Raw genomic sequence first — 22,847 nt, forward strand, 5'->3', positions numbered from 1 at the left:
GTTGGTCCAGCAACAGTCAGATGGTCACAGGAGCTTGTTTAAAGTCGGCTGTTCTCAGCGTTAGGTGCGCTGCGAACCCTGACCGCGATGCCTCGCTCATACCCCCTCACTGACAAGCCCGCCCCGCCGTTGTCTCTTCCAGATGCCAATGGCCAGACGTACACCCTCAATTCTGAGAACGTCGGACGCCCTGTAATCATCTTCTTCTACCCAAAATCTGGTACGTCCCAACCGGGTCTCAGCAGAGATTTGGCCGTTGACGACGTGCTGCATGCGTTCAGGGTCGTATGGGTGCACTAAGGAGGCATGCGAATTTCGCGACGCCTTGATTGGTACGTGTCCTTGGAAGTCGAGCGTGAGACGGATTGGGTTCATTGGACTGCAGAAAGGGAGTCTTTCAAGACGACGAAAGCACAAATCATTGGTATCAGCTCAGACCCTGTCGAGAAGCAGAAGGAATTCGTCGAGAAACACAAGCTAACGGTACGCAATCAATGACATAGCATGGGAGAAGTCCCACTGACACTCTCATTGCAGTATCCGGTGCTCAGCGACTCGAATGGGGAGGCAAGACAGACATATCACATAGGCAAAGGCCTGCTTGGCCTTGTCGATGCCCGAGTGACGATCGTGATAGATGCCAAGGGCATCGTACGGTAAGTGACGCTTCTGGTCTCAACGCCTTCCCAGACCCGCTCATCCAGAGGACTTTGACCCGATTCCAGGGACTCACTTGAAGCCACGATGAATTACGGTGCACACGTCAAGTTCGTCACTAAATGGCTCGAGAAGCTCGAGGCCGAGGAAAAGCGGGCTTCTGCACCCCCGCCTACCGAACCTGGTCTTATCACTGAACCAGCCCTCGCAACTGAGCCCGACCCGGAAACGGCACCCCCAAGCACTGGTCAAGCTCACGCGCTGATAATGCCGACAGGTCCTGAGAATGAGCATGAGAGCTCTGACGTGGCCCCTGCTGCAACAGGGGTAACGCAAAGCGTGACGAGCTAGGCAGGGCTGTCTAAGCTGTGTGCAATCTTAATGCGATGAGCTCAGGTTGATATCGAGAGATAATCTGTATAGCATGCATGTCCTGGGTTTCTAATGGACACCACTTACCAACAATTGCACTATGTGGCATGGCTGCCTGAGAGCCGCACGACATTTGCGGTGACAGCGGGACAAATGGAGCGAGGAACAGTAGGGCATGCAGGCGGGTCAAGTGAATTAGGAGGATGTTGTATAGTAGAACGAAGCGTCGGGCATGGGACGATATGCACATCGCCGGACTTGTTACTTGCTGCCGGCACCCATGGCCTCTGCAAGCAAGATCGGTGTGAGTCGGACAGTCACGTTCGCATGAGTTGAGGACAGCGTACCGGCATTTTGTTCTGCGAACCGCGCTCCCACTCGTTCTGAATGCTTCAAGAACTTGTCGGTGCAATTGAGCACACATTGTTCCTGAAAAAAGGGACTGTCAGTTCAACTTGGCTCTGCGAGCGTTCCGAGAAGCAAGCGGAGAAAGGAACGGGAAGCGCACCTCCTTTGAGGAAAGGGCCTTGCTCGTGAAGTCGTTGCAGCAAGCGTTGAAGCACCTCTCGACGAGGTTGGAGTACATGCGCATAAAGTCTTGCATCTGGAGCAACAGGCATATGTTTGAGCAGCGCCTGGGGAATACGACATGGCTGTGGAGGACTGACCTGCTTCTTTTCGATGACTTTGCTCATGTGTGCCTGCTCGGCTGCGTTCATGGCTGAAAAATCCATCTTGGATCTAGTTTTTTGTCGTGGATGGGCGGGCAAAGGTGGGGCTCACGGGCAGCGCGAAGGCGTCAAGGACAATACGCGATCGGCGCCTGCACACGTGGAGCACGTGCATACTCCTGAAATGGTAATAGACGCCGATGCTTGACTCGCCCCGTATAGGCTCTACACCGCCTGTCAAAAGTCCGGGGTCTTTCGCTTTCGTACATTCTCATCCACAGATTCGAGGACAATAGCCACCCTCATCGCGAGCCGCGCGCTGGCCCATCAATTCCGCACACGTTCGTCCACTGCCTCGGGTCTCCTCGCCCCCCATCACATAACGTTACTTTGATCCAAGAGTACGTATATAAACCCTCGACCGAAGAGCACACTTCCTAACGCTTTCTCTTCCTCCTTTACCAGTGGCAGAGCTACAAATGGCCCTTTCCTTCCGTGAAGCTCTCCACAGACTGGACGACCGCAGGGTAAAGGCCACCAGGCCGCTCATTCCTCCCCAGATCCTTCAGGAGGACCTCCCTCTGTAGGCTACCTACCTTGTCACGAAACTTAATTCTCACTTTAGTGTAGGACACTCAACGCTGCCCAAACTATCCTCGAGGCTCGCAAAGCAGCAGAGAATATCCTCAAGTCCAACGATGATCGCCTCATGGTCGTGGTGGGGTGAGGCATCTCGCAGAGTTCTTATCAGCCATGTCCTGATCGCTCTCTGTAGCCCCTGCTCGGTCCATAACGTCGAGTCTGCACTCGAGTATGCCAGGCTGCTCAAGGCGTACGCCGACAAGGCCAAGGATGACTTGCTCATTATCATGCGCGTCTACTTCGAGAAGCCTCGTACCACTGTTGGCTGGAAGGGCCTCATCAATGACCCAGAGATGAACGGCACCTTCCAGATTAACAAGGGTCTTCGCCTTGGCCGCACCCTCCTCCTTGATATTGCCAATATGGGTCTCCCTGCCGGTTGCGAGTTCCTTGATACGATCTCCCCGCAGTACACCGCCGATCTCGTCTCTTGGGGTGCCATCGGCGCTCGCACCACCGAGTCGCAGGTACATCGCGAGCTCGTCTCCGCGCTTTCCATGCCTACTGGTTTCAAGAACTCCACCGACGGAACTGTCGGCATTGCGATTGACGCTTGCAGGGCGGCCAGCCAGCCGCACGTCTTCTTGTCCGTCGGCAAGGGCGGTCTCAGTAGTATCGTCGAAACCGAGGTAAGCTTTCGATTCCCCTTCATTGCCACAACGTGGATGCAGGGTCGTTCCTGCAATCTCAGATCCGCTTTGCTCGGTACCTCTTTTTCCCCATCACTTCACTTCGTCTGCTTCGAAACGAGGCTGTCCCGTCTCGGATATTCAGGTGCTGATCGGCTCACACAGGGCAACCCCGACGTTCATGTTATCCTCCGCGGCGGCTCGTCGGGCCCCAATTTCGCCGCTCAGTATGTCCACGACTGCGGCGACAAGATGATCAAGGCAGGCTTCGCGCCCAAGGTGATGATTGACTGCAGTCACGGCAACAGCCAGAAGCAGCACCGTCGTCAATTGGATGTCGCCGAGGATATTGTAAGTTCGCTCCGATCGTCGCCGGATGTAAACTAAATACCGTTACCCCTGAAGGCAAAGCAGCTCGAGTCGGGCGATACCTCACAGATGATTATGGGCGTCATGCTCGAATCTAACCTTGTCGAAGGCCGCCAGGACATCCCCACCTCTGGTCCCGCTGGTTTGAAACACGGCCAGTCCGTCACCGGTGCGTCTCATTTGCTCTCACGAGATCCGCCTCCGCTGACCGCAGTGCCAGATGCCTGCATTTCGTGGGAGCAGACCGTGCCCGTGCTCGACCGTCTTTGTCAGGCGGTTCGCGGGCGGCGGGACAACGTTCGTCGCAAGGCTCGGGGCCTCGAGTTCCCTGTACCTGTCACGAAGGCCGTTCACGTCGCCAAGGCCGCTGCTAGCGGCACTCCGACTGGGGCCACGAATGGTGTGACGAATGGCGCGACGAATGGTACTCAGTGACGGTACAGGCTAGAATTTAGAGAGTTCAACCTCCTCATTTGGACATTGATCACGACATTGTATTTCTGCATCTCGTAAGAGAACGTGTATTGTACACTATGTCTGCTACTCTAGAATCATTCTCTTGTGCATCCTGAAGCGTCCTAAACCCAATCCTATCGCCCGCGTCATGACACCTAAAACGATGAACACCCCTGGGCCAAATTACAGAGCACGGTGTTCGAGAACTTCGCAGGCGCCGGAGCGAGTAATCCCGCCGTTCCTCCGCTCTCCGTTGGTACGAGGACATATCGCATGAAGCTCTTGTAGATCACCAGATATCATAATACATCTGAGGTTTGCCCCATACAATAACTCATTTTAAGACTACCGGATCAATCTCACAGTAAGTAGCACTTTATTCAGCCATATAGGGAGCGACGTTGCTGCTCTGTATCATGTATCGCGAGGGCTGCCTTACGAGCCAAGCTCTCGCGCTCGGTGTCCTTCGCCGGAAGCAAGCAAACGGGCGCTTGTTAGCTCACCAGTTTGACCCCGCCATCCGCCCAGCGCTGCACATTTTCCTGGCGCATTTCCATGACCCCATCGAGCTTGCACCAGGGCATTGCAGGCAGTAATCTTAGATCTTGGAGAAAAGTAAAGATTTCGGTACGAAGCGTTCCAGCAATGTGCAGGGGAAGCTCACCCCGACGCGCTGTGTACAGACAGTATTCGTGGCAACATGGACCGTACAGCAGTGGATTTCGTCGCAATATGAAGATGAAGATGTATCTGGCGTGCCTTTAACGATACGCAACCCTGTACTGCCGGAATTGTTCAAGCTTGTCCTCGCCATATCATACTACTTCTGGCAGCGTCGACGAGGAGACCGACCCGCGAGCAGCAGCTACGACACACAAGAAGACAGCCTGCCACTGAACAGTGTAATCGGAGACGGTCAGGGTGGCTCACACCGGGACGAAGAGGGGAAGCATACGCACCAGCACACCAGTGGGACGCGCATATCGCCGGGCGTAGCGTGCGCATTCACCGTGCTTGCAGCGGTCCTGTTCACGATACATAAGCATAATGTACGTGTTACTCTCAGCCAAGGGTGTTTTTACATTTAGTCTTTGGTAGCTTGCGTTGTCCGAGGAGTTAACAAGCCCCATGACGACCTGGCTTGCCGCGTCTGTGGGAACGTTCGTCGCCGGGGTGCTTTCGTACTTCTTTCTCTCAAGGAATATTGGACTTTCGCAATCGCAAGCCGCTCTTTTACAAGTGAGAACGATTATCTTCTTTTATCAGGGCGATGCTCACACATTCGACAGACAGCTGGTTTCTGTATCGTACAGGTGAGATTATACGAGCCTCTTTATTTCGCGCCACTGATTTCACGAGTCCTTATAGTCAACTATAATTCCCAAACTAATCCCGTCATCCACATTCCCCACGCTCTCCGCAGTTGCGCTCTCCACCTCGCTTTACTTTGCATTTATGGAATACGTACGTTCGTATCATTACTCGCGTCATTTCCTCGGAGGTTGATCCAACGCAGACCTACACCAACGTCCACAGCATCTCCGTTTCCGCGTTCCACCTGTTACTTTTCACATGCACGACAATCGTCAATACGCTTGTATCGGCGAAAAGCGCGTCTCAACCGGCCTTTCAGGAGCTTAGTGCGCATTTCTCGGGAACGCGAGTAGTAACCACCGCAGCATCCCAAGCCGCCTTTGACGTAGCTCTACTAGCAGTCGTTTACTGTGAGTGGTGTTGCGAGAACGAATATGGACGGTCCTGACAAAAACAGCCCAGGGCGCCGTATCCGCCGCCGTCCTGCATTCATTAAGTGCTGCTACATATCTGCTCGGCCATAGTCTCGCGCACGCACAGTACACAACAGGTTTGATCAGTGGCTCTTCCATCACGTTACTTGGAGCAATCGCTTATTTGGCGACTTCGACTCACGAACGATATCTGAAGGTGAGTTCTAGAGTTCTAGGATGAACCACCGGTATATCCGGCACTGAGAGCTAGATTTCTTGTTCAGGCTACTCCTGGCTCGCTCTTCCGAGTTGTGGCGCCGCTTGTTCTGGTTGCCGCGACGCTGAGTCTTGTATATACAACGCACGCGGCAAGCCGCACACTCCTATATGCACCACCGGTATTCAAACGTCCAACGCTGCTGAATGGAATTACACAGGTGAACACCACTTGCCCGCGCAAGGCCCCACCGTCTGTCACGTCATATGAGGGAAACCGGACGTATCACGCGTTTGATGACGTCTTGCTTGTTGTGTTCTTCAGCCATGCGCGGTACAATGTCAATCTTGATTTTTATCAGGAAGTCTATGCAGAGTGGTTTCCAAATGTGAGTGGTGTTCGAACGTACGCTACTGAGCTGAAGTTGAAGTTAGCTCAGATAGTCTTCGTGGGGCCGGGCAGTAGAGAGGACAAGGGCTTCAGACATTCGTATGACGTCCTGGTCGACACATATGAGTCAGACGAAGACTTGTCGGACCCTTCTTTCTACAAGATGGCTGGTCGAGTATGCTCTTCGTTTCAGTCTCTATCTCCTTGATACTAACAATGTCCCCGCAGATGGCTCATCATATGCTCTATACTGCCATGCGCGAGTACCCATGTTACGACGGGTACCTCTGGGCGCCATTCGACACTCTCTTGAATGTTCCCCGCCTCCAGCAGTTTGATCAGCGCTACTTCTGGTACCACTCGCCCTTCGGGCAGTATGTACACAACCCTGCACTAGGCAACAGGGCCGCGAACCGTGATAAGAACAGGCACGCACCGCCTGCGAATATCTCGCCTGATCCATCAGTCAATTTGACGGCGACATGGAAACACTGGGGACCGGATTGGTGGTGGGGGTAAGTGCTACTTGGTACTAGAGACCTTGGAAGGTGACACTCACGCACTTTCGCTACATAGAGAACCGCATGTTGGAGTGCATGTCTGCATGTCTGCCTACCTGAAGGTTCCTTTACCGATGCGAGAACACCTCGCGTCGCTCACGAAAGGGACGCGGTTCATTGGGGGTTCTGCCGACACGATGTACATCCCTGGCCGGCACTACACCGATTTCATGCACGTCCTAGGCCTATTCCTCGAGACGGACTGTTTCTTGGAAATTGCGACGCCAACAGCGCTGCATTTAGTCTCGCCTCCAGGCGAGCCTATATTATATGTTGACCACGTGAGTGGTATCCGACGTCCTGATGCATCTGACGCTGACCTGAACCATACGATGTCAGTGGTGGATCTGGCAACCACCCTTCAACGCGTTGTTCGTTCGCCAGACATGGGCGAGGGGTATGGAAGTTGACACCTTCCATACCTTCCACTGGGGAGATAATGTCCCTGACGGGGTCTGGGAAGAAAACCCCGGGCACATACCCGATGTCAAACAGCTACAGGCCGAATCGGCCGAGCGACAAGGCATACCATGGTCTTCGCTCTTGAATATAACTTCTCATTGATAGGCCTCCCTCTCAACATTGAAAGTGCTGCTCGACGACACGAGGCCGGCGGGGCTCGTAAAACACAGGTATGGAAAGTGTGGAGCTGCGGGGCCTGAGATAGTGCGCATGGCTCGACGGTAGCAGCTACCTAGAATTCAAAAGGAGACGAAAAGGAAAGCGCTTTCTTTCATCCGAGGGAAGGGGTCAGGTGGGGCCAGGTTCGCAGAGAAGTACCCAAGCTGCGAGCTTGTGATCGGAGATAAAGAAACCCTGGCGGTACGTAACGAGCTTTAGGTCGGCCCTTTTCAGTTTGCCAGCATATTGGTATCCAGGGCATCCTCTTCGGAGACATCGGGGATGCCGTTGACCGGGGACATAACATTTGCTAAAGACAGTGCTTACCAGATCTCATGATACGAACGTATGTTTCAGGAACCAAACTTAAGGTTACGCAGCGGCTTTGCAAATATTGTTGGGCAGATGTCTCATATCTCATGCTACTAGTCGCAGGACGTCTTCATACGGAGTAGCATTGGACAGGATGTGACATGCCTCTGACCGCAGAGGCACCAGCTATCTAAGGACATATTGGACCAGGAACAGCTATAAACATGCAATGGTGGCCAACTAAATGCGCCCTTCAACCATCTAGTTCTCAGCCCCATGTCCTCCGATGAACAGCAGAGTTCGGAGGCTGCGTTGGTCTCTTCGATGTGTGTCCTAGATATTGACGAGAAGGACTACTGGCTCATGATGAGATGATAGCATTTTCTCAAACCGTATTTATGCCGCCATGAGTGGTACGCCCTCCTGCGCATATTCTCGACTTCTATTGACTTCGGGCGATTAGCACTGCCTATCTACGAATTCCTCATCAGCGTAAATCTCGAGGTCGCGACTGTATGGAATCGCAAGTTCCAGTGGACCGCGACATCTCTGCTATTGTTGAGTCTGCGCTGGCTCATGCTGTTAAATGCTCTTGTCACTGCGTCCTTGTGGCCAACGAACTCTAAGGTAAAGTATCCACGGAATGCTGACTGAAAAGACACGACTCACAAGTAAACAGTCGTATGTTTCCTCTTTCACTTGATGCAAAAAGCCTCCGCCTGATACCGGACCGCAGTTGCAGTGCGTTTGGAATTTGGACTAGCACTATGGGTATCATCACAACGCTGCAGATGGCTCGTAAGTCAGCTTGACTTCATTCCTCTGCTTGAATTCAGCGCACTGACTCCGTCCAGTATTCTCTGCAATGCGTGCGTATGTACTGTGCAACCATAGCCGATGGATTTCTTATATAATCCTGGCGTGTGGGCTGGTGCCGGTTGCAACAGACACGGTACGCTCAGAGTCGCACGAATGACGTGTCAATTCTTGATGACAATGTTCAGCTTGCTGCCGCCCGCTCCACTTACTCCTTCGACTCCAGTGCGCATTTCCCCTTGTGCATCGGAAATATTAATGTTACCGACGAGGTCTATACTATGTGAGCATTATTACAGAACTGCCGCGTAAATATACTGACGCTAACCATGCGCAGCAGTGAGAGCAATATCTCACATTCTTTCACAAATTTCTAAGTCGTGGATTAGTGCTGTTCCTCACACGGGGATGTCTGGTCGCAGTCGACCTCGCCGTTCTGTTTATTACATGGAACAAGACATTCCGCCAATGGATGACCGCGCAGCGTCTCAATATCCCATTGTCGGTCTCGACCTGTCTGTTCACTGACGGTGAGTTGCGCGACTTGGTCAGTCTGGTTATGTGATGTTATAATGATAAGTGTCATCCAAAGGTACCTACTACTTTTTGTAAGCTATCACTGTTTACCATTCCGACGAACAGCCTCCAATATCATAACATCTCTAGAATCCTACTCGGATGTAATATAGCACAGATGGTCACTGGAGCTGTAAGTTTCTGCTTTGTTTTATTCCCTTACGTATGTTCATAGCTTGGATGCAGAGCGGCTTTCTTCTTGTGCAGGCCCTGGTCCAGATCTTGGTAAGCCGGTCTTCCAGGATTACCTGTGGCAGACGACACTGATTCTGGGGCAGCCGCAAGTTCTCATTTCCCGCTTCATGTTAAACCTGCGGTCAATTCCCCCAAGTGGCAATGCCTCAGAAACACATTCTTTCTCAGGCCACTTCTCGCGGTTCACCGTGTCGAACTTCCTCGTTCCAGAAATTGGCAACATCGGTGAGCCGCTCGACTACACTCAAGTGGAGCAGCTCATCTGTGGGTTAGACGAAAGGCTGGTCGTAGAAGAAGGCGTCAGCGAAGATGTTGTCGAAGGGGTCGTCGCTGGCTCCCAAGAGGCAGGCTGGGAAGACAACCAGGACGTCTATCTCGACGTGCGTGGCATCTGACTGTCACTGAATCTTCTCCGAGATCTTAACGTTGGGACATTGTCACACAAGACTCCCTAAAATTAAATAGCAGCTGAAGCCGGCTCGAACTCGGGAGTTTGAAAACCCGCGGGCGCTAGAGCCCGAGCGAAAGTGAGACGCGGACGCCGTGTTTGGTAATCCCGACGCGAGATAACTGAAATTTTACCGAAGACCCAGACCCACATGCGAACATTGAAGAGAGATAGGATGTAAGGATTACAGTACAAGCCTCATATGACAATGTCTTCACATGTTATCGCGGTGACTGTAGTAATGGAAAGTGAACGGGGATGGCGCGTATACTCGCAAGGCAGAGGATCGTCGGGCGGGACAGGGCGGGATTACTAAACGCGGCGTCGGCGTCTCGCTTTGTTCGTTCTAGCGCCCGCGGGTTTTTCGAACTCCCGAGCTCCAAAAAAATTTGCCGGGTGTCTATCGTTCTTGGATCAGCTGCAAGATGGGGCCTATTAGGGAATATGCAGGGGTTTTTGGTTCCTTACATTCGTCCTTGTACTCGATTCCCTCGTCCATTAGCTCAAGCCTCAAGATGCAGACCTCGTTTCTGCCCTGTTGCAGAGTGGCTTACTGCTCACCACGGGAGAGCTTACAGCTTAATCAAGTAGTCAAACTCCAAGCTCCCAATCGGAGGGATCAAAGATCCGAAGTGCTGAGTATATAGTGATCCTAAATCTTGCCAGAATCGTTGTAGGGTGCATCGCAAGTATCATTAACCAAGGTGGAGGTGGCGGCGAATATCCCCCGGACGAGCGTCCCCCATCCGGTGCCATCCGCCACAGGTCACCCTCCAGCTATCAAGACACTTTAGATCGCTTTGCACGGATTCTCGCCTTTGAATTATGTCTTTCCTTGGAGAGAGGCAAGCAGCGCCTGCGCGTTGGCTGCGCGGCAAACCAATCGCAGAAGAAGCGGTGAAGTAGTCTGGTCCTTTTTCAGTACTCGGTGGCCATCATACGTATCAATAATTGCGGATGTGGGGCTGCTTCTTGATCTCAGAGCTATCAATGACTCAAGATTGTAATGAAACTAACAACAGCTATAAACGTGGCGGCCAGCTGAATGTGTCCCTAGACCGCAAAGCTGTCAGCACTGGCATATGACGTCCTCCGACGAGTCGCGGAGCTTTGTCTCTCAGAGGTGTGTCCTTCATTGTTAACAAGCCAGACAATTGGCTCATATCTCCAGTATTTTCTTTGACCATGTTTCCATGGCTACGAATGGTACGTTCCCCCGCGCTGCTCTCCTGTCTCCGTTGACTGTGGATGACTAGCACTGTCCATCTACGAATTCCTCATCACTATAAACCTCGAGATTGCGACTGTGTGGAAGCGCAGGTGGACCGTAACATCCATGCTGCTGTTAAGCCTACGCTGGCTCATGCTGGTGAATGGTCTCATCGGCTCATTCTTGTGGCCACAAGACCCCAAAGTAAGTCGTTCGCAAGATGTTGTCTGCAACCACACGTCTGACAGGCAAGCAGTCGTACGTCTCCAGCTGTTTCATCTGATGCGGGGAATTCAGTCCTACACCTACTAATACTGAGCCATAGCTGCAGTGCGGCTGGGCATTGGCGTGACATCTTGAGTATCATCACGCTGCTGCTTACAGGTCGTACGTTATCATCACTTGACTGTTTTTCATTCTTCCGCCTCAGCTCATCGTGCTGTCAAGTATTCGCGGCAATGCGCGCGTGTGTACTATGCAACCGCAATCGCTGGATTTTCTGGATTGTTCTGGCGTGTGGAATAGCACCAGCAGCACTGAATCTGGTGCGTCCAGAGCCAAGTGAATCCTGTATCGCTTCCTAACAATCAGGTTTCAGCTTGCTGCCGTCCGCTCTACTTATTTCCTCAACTCGAGTACCTCTTTTCGCCTGTGCACCGGAGCTGTCAGCTCCTCTGCGGATGTCAATATTATGTGGGTCTCATTACAAGACTGATGCTGCAGTGACCACGTGCTGACCGTATACAGGAGTGAGAGGTGGCATCCCGTCTTCTTCCACAAGCTTCTCATTTCTCATATAGCGGTGCTTCTCATACATGGGTGCCTTGCGGCAGTCAGCGTCGCCATTCTAATCATTACGTGGGAGAAAACATTCCACCAGTGGATGGCTGCGCGGCGTCTAAAGGTCTCATTGCCAGTCGCGACATGTCTGCTCGCTAACGGTGAGTTGTATGGCTTAATGCGATCTCTACGCGGCGTCCATCTCCTGATTTTGAGTACCATACAAAGGTACCTACTACTTCGTGTAAGGCGTTACCGTTTGTTATGTTGTCAAGTGGCACCTGATCTCCCTGCTGGCAGAGTCCTTCTTGCATGTGAAATAGCGCACATGATCGCTAAGACTGTAAGTTTTCGCATTGTCCGTCGCTCGATATCCTATACTCATATCTTGGTTCAGGACAACACCGCAAGTGTACAGGCCGTGTGCAATGTTTTGGTGAATCAACATTTTGGGGTTGTCTGAAGTGGTCAATACCGATACTGCATCAGCCACAGATTCTCATGTCTCGCTTCATGCTCAACCTACGATCATCCGCCTCAAGTAGCGTCACTTCAGAAATGCACACTGTCTCGGGCCGCTTCTCTGTGCCAAGCTTCGTCGTTCCGGAGATTGGTAACATCGGCGAGTCGCTCGATTACGCACAAGCGGAGCGGCTCACCTGTGGCTTAGACGAAGAGCTGGGCGCGGGAGGAAACATGGGTGAACACACCAGTGAAGGTGCCGTCGTTTAAGTCCGTCTAGGACACGCAAGATGTCTGTCTCGTGCGTGATGTTCGAATACGTCGTGCTTCGTGCTAATTCGTGCCTCGCAGGGGATCGTGGCAAAGAAAGACGTCGTTGAACGTCTCACCCCAAGAATTCCGTCTTGATCTGCACATGCAGGCGCTCTACTCGGTTCTCAAAACCGGGAAGTGTAGAAACTTAAAGGTGTCAGCTGAAATCGCTAATCAGGCTCAGTCTGGACGAGTGTACTTGGCTCCATGCTGAAATCGAACGTCCATTGACTGAATGGCCGCTCGCTCTCATTAACATCGCACCGTCTCTTGATGGCCTTCTATTTATATCCCAGTCAAGATACAGTACCGGTTGTCAGATTAATATTTCATATGGACGAAGCTACAATTTATTGCTTAACAAATACATAACATCGGCGCCCTGCCAATGATCGTGAGCCCACCATGGAGTCGCCAGCGGTCGGAGGCATCCTCCATTAGTCGCACACCAGTAAAAGGAGCGGAGAGAGCTCATAGTTGGGAGGTCGAAAGTATCGGCCGTTTAGCGCGAACTGGTCGTATGTTCGGGAAAGTCGATAGCAAAAGAAAACTGCGTTGAGTCCAGAAGAGCCGACAAGCGCGCAAGTAGCGAAAGCAGCCGAGTAAAGCGAACACAGCGGCAGAAGCTCACAGCGAAGAGGGCGAGATGAAACATAATCGGAGAGAGAGCGCAGAGCAACCTTGGACAATGCGTCAGCAGGTAGCAAGGTGCGAAATCGGTAGTGTGTGCAGCCAGTAACTGTTGCGCGACCAGTAAGCGGGCGTGGCTAGCAATCTGTGCAGCCAATAGCTGGCGAGCGACCTCGGAGGTAGTCGCGGGTATCGATAACGCGTCGGAGTGTGCACGGCGTAGGCGAGACGTGTCCGGTCCATCCAGCGCCGGGATCGAGACGATGGGGCCTGTGTGACCAGATGCATGAGAAAGATACACATGCGCTGAGAGGAATCTTAATCGAAACAAATCGAAGGACACATGGAAGAGATGTGAGAGAGAGATCCAATTCAAGAGTTCGAGTCCGAGCCCAAGTCCAAGTCGTATGCAACTGAAAAACCGGAAACGATAAATTATGAATAAGGATATCAAGAAAGAGAAACGAAGCCATTCATGGCTAGTCTTTCCATTATCGAGATCTTCCGAGAAACATATTCTTCATATATGCAGGGTATATGCGAGTCTTCATTATATTGTCCCCGTTATACCGTCTTCGTCATATCGCGCCCGCGCCATGAGTGAATGGGAGAGCTCATACGAACGAGAGCGACCAGAGGAGCGACGGTCCTGCTTGGGAGGCAGCAAGCATTGGCTTAGGCGCGATGATGAGCAGAACCGGCTGCTCACCCTTCTCACCGTCGGATACATCCTTCTGAGATCGCACGTCGTCGGGGCCCTCGACGAGCGAACTCTCCTCGAATATGAGCGTGCTGTCCGACAGCTCGAAGTCGATTGTCGAGTCGACGCTGTAGCCTGGAGTCCCTGTAGCTAGAACTGGGATGCCGGGGCAGTAATACGTCGACCAGTCTTCAGTGCTAGCGCTCGACTGTGATTGTGGTTGCAATTGGGACTGGAGTTGCTCCTGCTGCTCGGTGGCAGTCGTGGGGAATAGTACGATGGCGGGCGGCGCGGGCGTATCGTATGCCGAGTCGATCAAGTACCCTGGGTTCTCTGCCGTCGGCCGCGGCGACGACGGCATGTAGAGTGCGATCCAGATGTCCAGAGGCACATAACCGTCGACAAAAGCCGGCCCAGCAGCGATTGTCTCGATGTCGGCCATGTCGGCCCCGGGAGCGTTCGGGGGCATGTTGGCTGAGAGACCCGGAGGGAACAAACACGTAAGTGCGGGTACGGATGTAGACGCAGGCGCGGACTCGGACATGTTGACATCAGCGCTGCAGTTGTATTCATCAACTTCCATGTCGAGATCGACGTCGGGCATGTCAGCATCGGCATGATGGTCGTTCTCAAATATGTCAATATCCACTTCGTCCTCCTCCATATGAGTCTCTATGCCTTCTTCTTCTTCTTCAGCATCTACCTTCTCGCTCTGAGCTCCATCAGCAAGCAGTAATGCACGAAAACAAGAAATGTACTCACAGCATTGAGGATGACGGTTACAGCGCCCAGATGGTGGCGAGGACAGGGATGCTTTCGAATAGTTAGCACGAATCTGCACATGGTATAAAAAACGGCGCACAATCGCTCGAATCAACTTGAATAGCACCTCGACGACCTTGCGCTTCCTCGACTGTCCCATTTCTCGATACTCTTCTATCACCTCCTCAACCTTCTCGCGATGTTCTCGCTGCGCTACGCGCTCCACCTCAAACGAATGTTGGAACTTCTTCTCGGGGAGCGACGCCAGCTGGCGGCGACGCTTGCGTCTCAGAATCGCCTTGTCGGCAGGGTAGGCTTGGTAAATGGGAGGATGCTTCAGATGCTGCGCGCGCCGAGGCGGCTGTGCACTGTAGGAGGGTGCAAAGAGAGCAATCATGTTGGAGACGGGTATGCGGGAGAGAGGGGGGGCGAAGGGCTGGAGGTGCTGAGGGCGGGGGCGGACAACCAGACGACGGTTCGGACGAGGATTTATAGTGCCAGTGCGCGTCGCGTCCTGTTTAACGACAACAAACAGATCCAGCTCACGTGAAAAGCGGGCCCGGTTTATCGCTTCCAGTTTGTAGGCAGGAGTCGTCGAAGACCCGGAAAGTGCCGCGAGCAAGATGTGAAGATCGAGTTTACGCACTCGGAGGGCAGATTAAAGCAAAAATCGATGTAAGGTATGGACACGCGCGTTGAAGCACAGAACAAATATTGATCATCGTGGAGGTCGTAAAGGCAGAGATTGTACTGGGCAAGATTTTGCATCGCTGATATTCTGATGAGCGCCCGCTTTGTGGCGCAGTGTCTTGCGCCTTTGTTGCGGTTGCTTTGGTCCATCACCCTGACGACTAAGGTAAGCCACCCTTGAAGACAGACACGGATGACAAGGGTCATATTTTTCGTGATCGTCCCCAGGCACAGGGAGATCCCTTGCTATGCCACCACATTAAGATGATGTACAGTCAATAGTCTGCGGGAGTGCCGAAGACTTACTGGTATGTCCTTAGACGTGGCTCCCAATCTCTTGAGTCTCGTCAGATGGCTTTAAGTAACTCTTGGCTGACCCTGCACTTGACCTTGAATTTCCGGACCCACCACTGGGAAGGGCGTGCCTATCGAAGATCAGGCTGGATTCACGGCCTGCGCAGGGAACGGCTCAAGCTCAAGTGTCAGAGGCGAGCGCTCCAGCATGATTAATTAATCGCTCTTACTGCATCGCACTGTGGAGTGGCTTTAATATATGTTATATATAGCGATAGGCTATATCCTCATCCATTGCATTTCCTACCTGGGCCGTCGGAGAGGTTTCATGGGAAACCTGGGCAGAAGCCGCAGCAGGTCGCAGCATATGATTCCATTCGTATGGGGGTGCTGCCGACCAGCCTGGCTGCAGCAAGCAGTAGCGAGCACCGGTCGCTCTCGCTAGACATCAGCACCTAACGCCGGACGAGACTGACTGATGCTCGACGCGTTATACAACACATTCCGTTCACGATTTGATTGAATTAGTAAGGAATATCCATGCAATGATGAGAAATCTGCATAATATACATCCAAATATGTAGCCCATGAAAGCGAAGAATGAGTAGTGCGATGGGGACTGACGAACGTGAATGCATGAATTTGAATCCTCGTGAATTGGTCGTGACCGAAAGCGTGGCATACGGAAAGAACGAGGGTCCTGATGTTTTCCGGATTAGGAGTACATCCCAATGAAGGCGCTTCTGTCCTCTTCGCGCTCGCGCTCGTGCGGAGTTGGCTGGTTGCCTCGCGCGGCGTGGAAGGCAGGTTCAGGGAAGGCAAAATGCTCCATGCCGTCGCCCTCTGTCAGAAGAATGATCGCAGACCGCAAGGACGCGGCTTGCTCGGGCGTGAGGGGCAGGGACCCCACACCCTGGATGATGCCGTCCGGTATGTTCTCAAGATCAGGCAGCATGTCGAAGGGATGGGTGTCCGCGGGAAGGTTTGGAATGAGGGGGTGCCGGCACGAGGGACAGGTGTTGCGCTACGTGTCAAAGAACTGTTGTGAGCGAACGTTTCGACATGCGCGAGAGCTGGCAACGCAAGCCCAACACGAAGATGTGCAGCGTACCCCTTGGTCAAGCCAGTTCAGTATGCTAGGAACGCCGTTAGAAAGTAATGTCCATGGTCAAGATATCGTCACTCAACTCCTTCCTGCAGAATATGTGCCCGCAGCCGTGGAGCTTCGTCACCCCAAGCGCTTGTACAGGTGTCGCAGGGCTGTCCATCGCGAGTGCCATTTCCTCTTCCGTGACTATCGTGCGGAACTGGTTGAGACATATTGGACAAGACGACTCTACGCCGGAGAGATCAGTTGCTACTTGGCCGTTCATCCCATGCACTTTGACGGATGGGACGTACCAGCCTCGTTGAATGAGATCAGATCATGCTCCGACAGCTTGGGTAAGGACGAGATGAAGGCCTCTATCGCTCTGGCCGTTGGTGTTAACATCTGGGACATCTGAAGGCGGGATGGCTCACTCTCTGACCCGCTCGGGCTGCAACGGCTGGCGTTGAGGCTGAATCAGGCCTGTGCGGGGAAAGAGAGACCGGATGCGCATGGCGTCGCCGGTGCTGAGAGAACGGGGTCGATTTGCCATTGCGCCGCGGCCGGAGTCACTGTCGAGAAGAGAGATGATGGACGAAGCGGAAGACCTAACGAAGGGGGCGGACGGAGTCCTCGTGTGAGATTTAAAGTAAGATTGCGGACGGCGTATGCGAATAGAAACAGGGCATAAGTTATGTAAGAGATGAAAGTTGAAGTCGTCGATGGCCGTCGATAAGTCGTCCACGACGCGACGCTTTACGACACTCGGCCCGCCCCGGCCGGAACGCCTTATCAGTTCACACCTGCCTAATCGAGGTCAAGCAGCCGTGGGAATCCCGCCCCCTAATGTGCTCCTGTAGCGCCGTCCGTCGTTATTCAATCTATTGACAAGTTTATTGTTCTTGTTGAACAACAGTCTGCTTGTTTGTTGACACGCCTTGATCTCCTGTTACGGCATGCTCTTTGCAAAGGGTGATTCTGGGCAATATCAAGTCTGGGCGACAGCTATGGAAATTTAACACCGCTGGCGGTCGAGATGCCCGTCCAGGACCATGCGGTTCGGCAGCCGCATGTCGTCCAGCGGTGTCATATCTTGAGAACGACGCAGCCATTCTGCCAAGGTCCGCAGGCCCCCAGTCCAATTACTACGCGATAAATGTCTGCCCCCAGCGACATAGACACACAGTCGAAACGCGGCGCTTTGACCGTGTGCAAAGCGTACCAGTGCCTGGCGGGGCCGCCATCGCGTCGAAGCTTCGCATCTACTTGTCGTCGGGCGCCATGGCAACTACCATGGGCGCTCAGATGAGGTACCTATTCTTGTCCAAATTTGGGCAACAGCAAGGTTCGCTGGAGTTCGATTGCCGTTGTTGATTAACGGTCAGTTTTTATTTGTTCCTTCCCCGAACTATAAAGTCTCTTACGATAACCACGACGTTCACGCTTGCCATCGTCCCCGCCTCGGTCGACCCGACCACCACATTCCTTTCTCCCCCACGATCTCTTCTTTTTTACTAATCGACGAATTATGTACTCCTTCACACTCGTTTTCTTGTTCGGTCTGGTCGTTTCCTCGCTTGTGCAGGCACTTCCTCATAGTCCTTTTCACCACCGTCGTCGCCTCATGAAGAAGGACGGTACTCCGAAATACGTTGTTGCTCACCATATGGTCGGCAACACGTACCCTTATACCCAGGACGACTGGCAGAGTGATATCACCCAAGCGCACGCAGCCGGTATCGACGCTTTCGCTCTGAACATTGGTTCAGACTCCTGGCAACCGACCCAGGTTGCTTCTGCGTATGTATTCCCCCGATCGTTCGTTGCTGGATCCTCACCCATTTGCAGCTATGCCGCGGCCCAACAATCTGGCACAGGCTTCCTGTTGTTCATCTCGTTTGATATGAGGTGGGTGTCTGATGAACACACTCAGTTCTGTCGGAACTAAAACCTGCGTTAGTGTCCTTCCATGCGACTCTTCCGACGCAGCTGGCACTCTCCGCAACTACATCTCGCAGTATGCGAATCACCCGAACCAGTTCAAGTATAACGGCCGCACTTTCGCTTCCACGTTTGCCGGTGATACCTGCCAATTCGGCCAAGACTCTGTGGTCGATGGCTGGACTGCCCAGTTCACCCAGCATCCCGATGTTGTCAATGCCGGTGGTGTTCACTTCGTGCCTGCGTTCTTCAGCGACCCCTCGGGCTTCGGCGGTCTTTCCGGTGCCGTCCATGGCATCTTCAACGTAAGTTGCTCCGACACCTGAAACGCGATAGTCGGATTGCTGATGGATATATAGTGGAACTCCGGCTGGCCAATATCATTGACTGCTCAAAGCGCGCAGTCTGATCTCAACCCCCTTGGCGATAGTCTCACTTCCCTTGTCTCTCAGGGCGTTGCGTCCGTCATCAATGCCCTCGCCCAGTTCGTTGGTGCGACTGACACCGATACCCAATACTTCAACGCCCTGAAATCGCTCAGCTCGGACAACGGGTCGCCAACTTACATCGGCGCCGTCAGTCCATGGTTCTTCACGCACTACGGCCCTGACACCTACAACAAGAACTGGATCTATTACGCTGGCTCGCAGCTGTACCCTACACGCTGGGACAATATCTTCCAGAGCCGCGACATGTACGACATCATCGAGATCTGCACCTGGAACGACTTTGGCGAGTCGCACTACATTGGCCCTATCCATGGCGCGCAGCCGAACTCGCAAGCGTGGGTCAACGGCTTCGACCACACCGCGTGGCTCGACATGACCAGCTACTTCGCGACGGGCTTCAAGACCGGGGCCTACCCCGCGGTCACAGAGGACAAGCTGTACATGTGGGCGCGCCCGCACCCCAGCTCCGCGAACGCCCCGGACCCAGTCGGCAAGCCAGACAACTACCAGCTCGACCAGGACGTGCTCTGGGCCGTCGTTTTCGCAACCGCGCCCGGCAGCGTCACGCTGTACACGAGCGACAGCAGCTCGCAGACGTTCCAGGTCCAGGCGGGCGTGAACAAGCTCCAGATGGACCTCACGCCCGGCGGGTACATGCGCGGCGTGCTCCAGCGAGGTGGCCAGACCGTCATCGACCTCCGTCCCCAGGGATACACCTTTGATCCGAACCCCCAGACGTACAACTACAATGCCTTCACGGCCTTCGCGTCCTCCTCCTCCTCCAGTGCCCCTACCGCGAACTAGAGTCGCATTTTCACTTTCTGTGTTTCTCTCATCTCCTCCCACCGGTGCTGCCCGTGCGATATAGTTTGCAAGCCGGGTTGGCCTCTGTTTTGTTCTCGCTCGGTTCTGTGGACAGGCCGGGTCCCATCCTGCGCATCTTCTGGCTGAGATGCACAGTTGTCGTGCTGGAAACTTGCTTTGTCGTCTGCTATCAGCTTGTATTCTTTCGTATCATGTTTTCGTATCATGTATTGTTCGTTGTGCCGCGAAAGTTGATAATGATCATGTACTAGATGTATCATGACTCTAATTTGATCAGATCGCATGCCCTAAGTAGACGTTGTTGCCTCTGGAATTTGAAACTCGATCCTCTGCCCCTTGGATGTGTTGGAGTGGGAAGACCGCACCTCCACATCTCTACATGTAGCTTCGTTCGCATGCTGGGTGTCGACCATCTCGATGTCGTGCTCTTCGGGCTTCTCCACGGGAGATGGAGGTCGCTGTCCAACAAGCCCAATTCCCCTCATGCCCACGATGGAAATCGCGATCCCAATCGCAATTGTACCGCAACAGATCCAACCCGCCACCCGGAAACCAGCCATAAGGACTGCCGGGTCTCTGGGCGCCAGCTCCGGGTGCTTGTGGTTGAACTTGGTCGACACTGACATCGCGACGGTCGACGTCACGCCTAGACCGATGGAGGTTCCGAGCTGCGGGACACCGGTAAGGATGGATGAGAAGAAGAGAAAGGAGGGCTTACGCGGGTTGCGACGTTGAAGATGCTCCCCGCTAGCGCTTGCGAGTGGGCGGGGAAGCTCGAGCACACCTGGATGTTCGCCACCGTGTAGGCGACATCGAGGATAGGGAGAAGGACACTACAAGGGAATAGCATAGACCAGTACGTGGCGTCGACATCCACCAGGGCAAAATTAATGGAGGACGCCTGCCCGGGTGTGAGTAATCGCGGTCTAGTGCATGTGGGATCGAGACTGACCATGGCACAGACGAGGCCTGCCACGACTAAAATCTGCCCTGGGACCATGCTGATGAGATAACCGATCGTGATGTTAATAGTAAGACCCTGCCTTGTTGTTCAGTAATGTGATATCCAACTGAGCTTGCCGGGAACATACGGAGATGCCCATGGGCACGAGGCGAAGGACCGTTTGAAGCGGGGATAAGCCTTGCACTTGTTGAAAGAACAGGGGTATATAGTAACTAAGGGTATTGAAACCCCACCAGCTGAAGAAGACGAGAAGGATTACAGGAGCCATCTTTGTCCCGGGCTGAGTCCACATGCTCATGGGAAGGAGTACAGACTGCCCCTTCGCCTCGCGGCGCAGTTCCCATAGCACAAAAGAGATGAGGAGCAGGACGGACGTGCCGAGGAGGGACGGGATGAAGGGCGACGCCCAGCCCTTGGGTTTTGCGGTAGATTCCCTGGAAGGCATATAGTAAGCACTGGTGTGCATAGAGATAGGGACGATTGCGTACGCCAAGTCTGAGACAAGCATGCCGATACCTGTGGTACCGAGGATGGCACCGATCCAGTCCAGACCTATGCTGTACCTCTGAGTTATGTCGTCTTTTGGGAGAATGAACCATCCCAACATGCAGAGGACGGCGCCCAGCCCAGCTTGCAACCAGAAGATTGTCCGCCACGACACGGTAGACTCAGACAGAAAACCACCAAGGATCATACCAATGATGAAGCCGATAGGCTGCCCAGTGCTCAAGAAGGCAAAGGCCCTGTTCTTTTTCTTTCCTGCTTCAAAGTATGAGGATATGATGCTGATGCCTATGCGGAATCTGTCAGAAGGAAGAACTCATCGAAGAATCATTTACGGTGCACCTGCTGGAGTGTTCGCGGCTTCCGGGCTGTGTTAGCATCGGCACTAGAAGAGGAAAGAATGGCACACACCAGAGCCGATGCCCTGGAGTGCCATGAACACAATAAAAGCTGGAGGATTCTTGGCGAATGCAGTCGCGACACTCCTAGAGGACACTCTGTATTAGGCACAATGTCAGACGAGGACAGCCGGCTTTCCTACCACACGCTGAACCATGCAGACCCAAAGAGGAACATCCTCTTGCTGCCCCATATGTCTGCCATCCTACCACAAAGTAGGAGAAAGCACCCATAAGACAGCCTGACGTGGGGAGCTTCGTTAATGATTTCAAGTAGCTATTGCCACAGTAATCTCTTACGAGAAGACGTTTAGAGGCTATTGCAGATCCTCCTGTGAGAAGCCTAGATCTCGACCTATAGTAGTGATTGCGACGCTCGTAGCACCACTTGAGAATACCTGGCGCGAGTTAAAATCTTCAGCTTCTTGAAGACCTCGAAGCGAGGAATAAGTACTCACACTGAGGACCGTGACACAGCACACAATCCCAACGACGCATGCGTCTCGATACTTTGAACTGCTCATGCTGTCTTCACTTTGTCAGAGTACGGTCTCAAGACAACGTGCTTTGTCTCGGAACCTGGTCGCGACTTGACACAGGGCAAGTGTCGTAATCCCGGGGCGCGCGGCATCTATCGGAGATACAAGGCCGCACAAGAGTGTTCTTTGCCTCCACGTGATGTCCGCAAAATCGATTTATGTGAAGCACCTCGCAAGAGTCACGAGTGTTTTCGGCTTAGAAGTCAGAAATCACCCGTCGGCGGGTGATCGACCGACGTGATCCGCCCCGACGTCGGGACGCCACAATGTTCAACCTCATCAAACCGATCTGTGCCGAAACCCGCGCTCTTTCCTCCTGTCCACCCTCCCGCCCTACTCACACATGGCATACCGCAAGCTCCTCGCATCCTTTCCAGCTGTGACCTGCATCTAATCTCACTGTTCACTCTCCCCGAGTCCGAGGCCGCCGTGCCTCGCTGGACCTGCGCTTTCCTGGCATCACTGCAATCATGATGATTTTGTTTCGTAAAGGCGAGCCGCCAGCCATAATTCTGGTCTGAAGCAGATGATCATTGGTATGGTTCTCGTATTGTTGTTAGAGAACGACGGCCTGGCGTAACTACGGCGCTCCTTTCAGGTATAAGCATGCACGCGCAAGTAGCTATCTACGCAAGAGCTGGC

At 53.3% G+C, this 22,847-nt stretch overlaps 10 protein-coding genes across 10 annotated transcripts; 6 read left to right on the forward strand and 4 right to left on the reverse strand.

Moving 5' to 3' along the window:
• Window positions 1-80: 80 nt before the first annotated feature.
• Window positions 81-1,128, forward strand: PHACADRAFT_261682 (uncharacterized protein). The gene is made up of 5 exons (XM_007399253.1): window positions 81-220; window positions 282-332; window positions 386-483; window positions 538-656; window positions 726-1,128. The coding sequence occupies exons 1-5, from the start codon at window positions 88-90 to the stop codon at window positions 1,006-1,008; spliced, it is 684 nt and encodes a 227-aa protein (XP_007399315.1). The 5' UTR covers window positions 81-87; the 3' UTR covers window positions 1,009-1,128.
• Window positions 1,129-1,169: 41 nt separating this feature from the next.
• On the reverse strand, window positions 1,170-1,774 carry PHACADRAFT_261684 (uncharacterized protein). Its single transcript, XM_007399254.1, has 4 exons — window positions 1,698-1,774; window positions 1,538-1,633; window positions 1,377-1,458; window positions 1,170-1,316 (listed from the first exon to the last, which is right to left on the reverse strand). Exons 1-4 carry the CDS (start codon window positions 1,761-1,763, stop codon window positions 1,291-1,293), a joined length of 270 nt encoding a protein of 89 aa, XP_007399316.1. The 5' UTR covers window positions 1,764-1,774; the 3' UTR covers window positions 1,170-1,290.
• Window positions 1,775-2,030: 256 nt separating this feature from the next.
• Window positions 2,031-3,920, forward strand: PHACADRAFT_261685 (uncharacterized protein). The gene is made up of 7 exons (XM_007399255.1): window positions 2,031-2,101; window positions 2,166-2,283; window positions 2,331-2,423; window positions 2,476-2,971; window positions 3,137-3,322; window positions 3,377-3,509; window positions 3,561-3,920. Coding segments are annotated over exons 1-7 (1,242 nt in total). The 5' UTR covers window positions 2,031-2,100; the 3' UTR covers window positions 3,776-3,920.
• Window positions 3,921-4,169: 249 nt separating this feature from the next.
• PHACADRAFT_212152 (uncharacterized protein) lies at window positions 4,170-7,674 on the forward strand. Its single transcript, XM_007399256.1, has 12 exons — window positions 4,170-4,423; window positions 4,480-4,845; window positions 4,895-5,035; window positions 5,086-5,109; window positions 5,165-5,260; window positions 5,313-5,520; window positions 5,568-5,740; window positions 5,808-6,128; window positions 6,180-6,305; window positions 6,359-6,645; window positions 6,707-6,971; window positions 7,030-7,674. The coding sequence occupies exons 1-12, from the start codon at window positions 4,352-4,354 to the stop codon at window positions 7,252-7,254; spliced, it is 2,304 nt and encodes a 767-aa protein (XP_007399318.1). The 5' UTR covers window positions 4,170-4,351; the 3' UTR covers window positions 7,255-7,674.
• Window positions 7,675-9,294: 1,620 nt separating this feature from the next.
• On the forward strand, window positions 9,295-9,885 carry PHACADRAFT_261690 (uncharacterized protein). Its single transcript, XM_007399257.1, has one exon. It carries the CDS (start codon window positions 9,318-9,320, stop codon window positions 9,603-9,605), a length of 288 nt encoding a protein of 95 aa, XP_007399319.1. The 5' UTR covers window positions 9,295-9,317; the 3' UTR covers window positions 9,606-9,885.
• Window positions 9,886-10,218: 333 nt separating this feature from the next.
• Window positions 10,219-12,778, forward strand: PHACADRAFT_261692 (uncharacterized protein). Its single transcript, XM_007399258.1, has 12 exons — window positions 10,219-10,781; window positions 10,830-10,864; window positions 10,915-11,074; window positions 11,193-11,255; window positions 11,316-11,413; window positions 11,467-11,563; window positions 11,669-11,809; window positions 11,877-11,892; window positions 11,949-11,991; window positions 12,046-12,084; window positions 12,138-12,411; window positions 12,462-12,778. Exons 6-11 carry the CDS (start codon window positions 11,560-11,562, stop codon window positions 12,378-12,380), a joined length of 486 nt encoding a protein of 161 aa, XP_007399320.1. The 5' UTR covers window positions 10,219-10,781; window positions 10,830-10,864; window positions 10,915-11,074; window positions 11,193-11,255; window positions 11,316-11,413; window positions 11,467-11,559; the 3' UTR covers window positions 12,381-12,411; window positions 12,462-12,778.
• A 625-nt stretch (window positions 12,779-13,403) lies between these two features.
• On the reverse strand, window positions 13,404-14,948 carry PHACADRAFT_261695 (uncharacterized protein). Its single transcript, XM_007399259.1, has 3 exons — window positions 14,615-14,948; window positions 14,515-14,565; window positions 13,404-14,464 (listed from the first exon to the last, which is right to left on the reverse strand). The coding sequence occupies exons 1-3, from the start codon at window positions 14,909-14,911 to the stop codon at window positions 13,667-13,669; spliced, it is 1,146 nt and encodes a 381-aa protein (XP_007399321.1). The 5' UTR covers window positions 14,912-14,948; the 3' UTR covers window positions 13,404-13,666.
• A 1,044-nt stretch (window positions 14,949-15,992) lies between these two features.
• On the reverse strand, window positions 15,993-17,203 carry PHACADRAFT_261699 (uncharacterized protein). Its single transcript, XM_007399260.1, has 5 exons — window positions 17,020-17,203; window positions 16,900-16,970; window positions 16,687-16,834; window positions 16,610-16,634; window positions 15,993-16,522 (listed from the first exon to the last, which is right to left on the reverse strand). The coding sequence occupies exons 1-5, from the start codon at window positions 17,136-17,138 to the stop codon at window positions 16,214-16,216; spliced, it is 672 nt and encodes a 223-aa protein (XP_007399322.1). The 5' UTR covers window positions 17,139-17,203; the 3' UTR covers window positions 15,993-16,213.
• Window positions 17,204-18,098: 895 nt separating this feature from the next.
• PHACADRAFT_261700 (glycoside hydrolase family 71 protein) lies at window positions 18,099-20,457 on the forward strand. The gene is made up of 4 exons (XM_007399261.1): window positions 18,099-18,385; window positions 18,434-18,493; window positions 18,546-18,831; window positions 18,886-20,457. Exons 1-4 carry the CDS (start codon window positions 18,114-18,116, stop codon window positions 19,777-19,779), a joined length of 1,512 nt encoding a protein of 503 aa, XP_007399323.1. The 5' UTR covers window positions 18,099-18,113; the 3' UTR covers window positions 19,780-20,457.
• Window positions 20,447-21,940, reverse strand: PHACADRAFT_101624 (uncharacterized protein; the record flags this gene model as incomplete). The annotated part of the gene is made up of 5 exons (XM_007399262.1): window positions 20,447-20,790; window positions 20,888-21,198; window positions 21,253-21,549; window positions 21,655-21,753; window positions 21,810-21,940. Coding segments are annotated over 5 exons (1,182 nt in total), but the record flags the coding sequence as incomplete, so codon positions are not given.
• Window positions 21,941-22,847: the final 907 nt, after the last annotated feature.

This window comes from Phanerochaete carnosa (genome assembly GCF_000300595.1).
Source record: "Phanerochaete carnosa HHB-10118-sp unplaced genomic scaffold PHACAscaffold_9, whole genome shotgun sequence".
Lineage (NCBI taxonomy): Eukaryota > Fungi > Basidiomycota > Agaricomycetes > Polyporales > Phanerochaetaceae > Phanerochaete > Phanerochaete carnosa.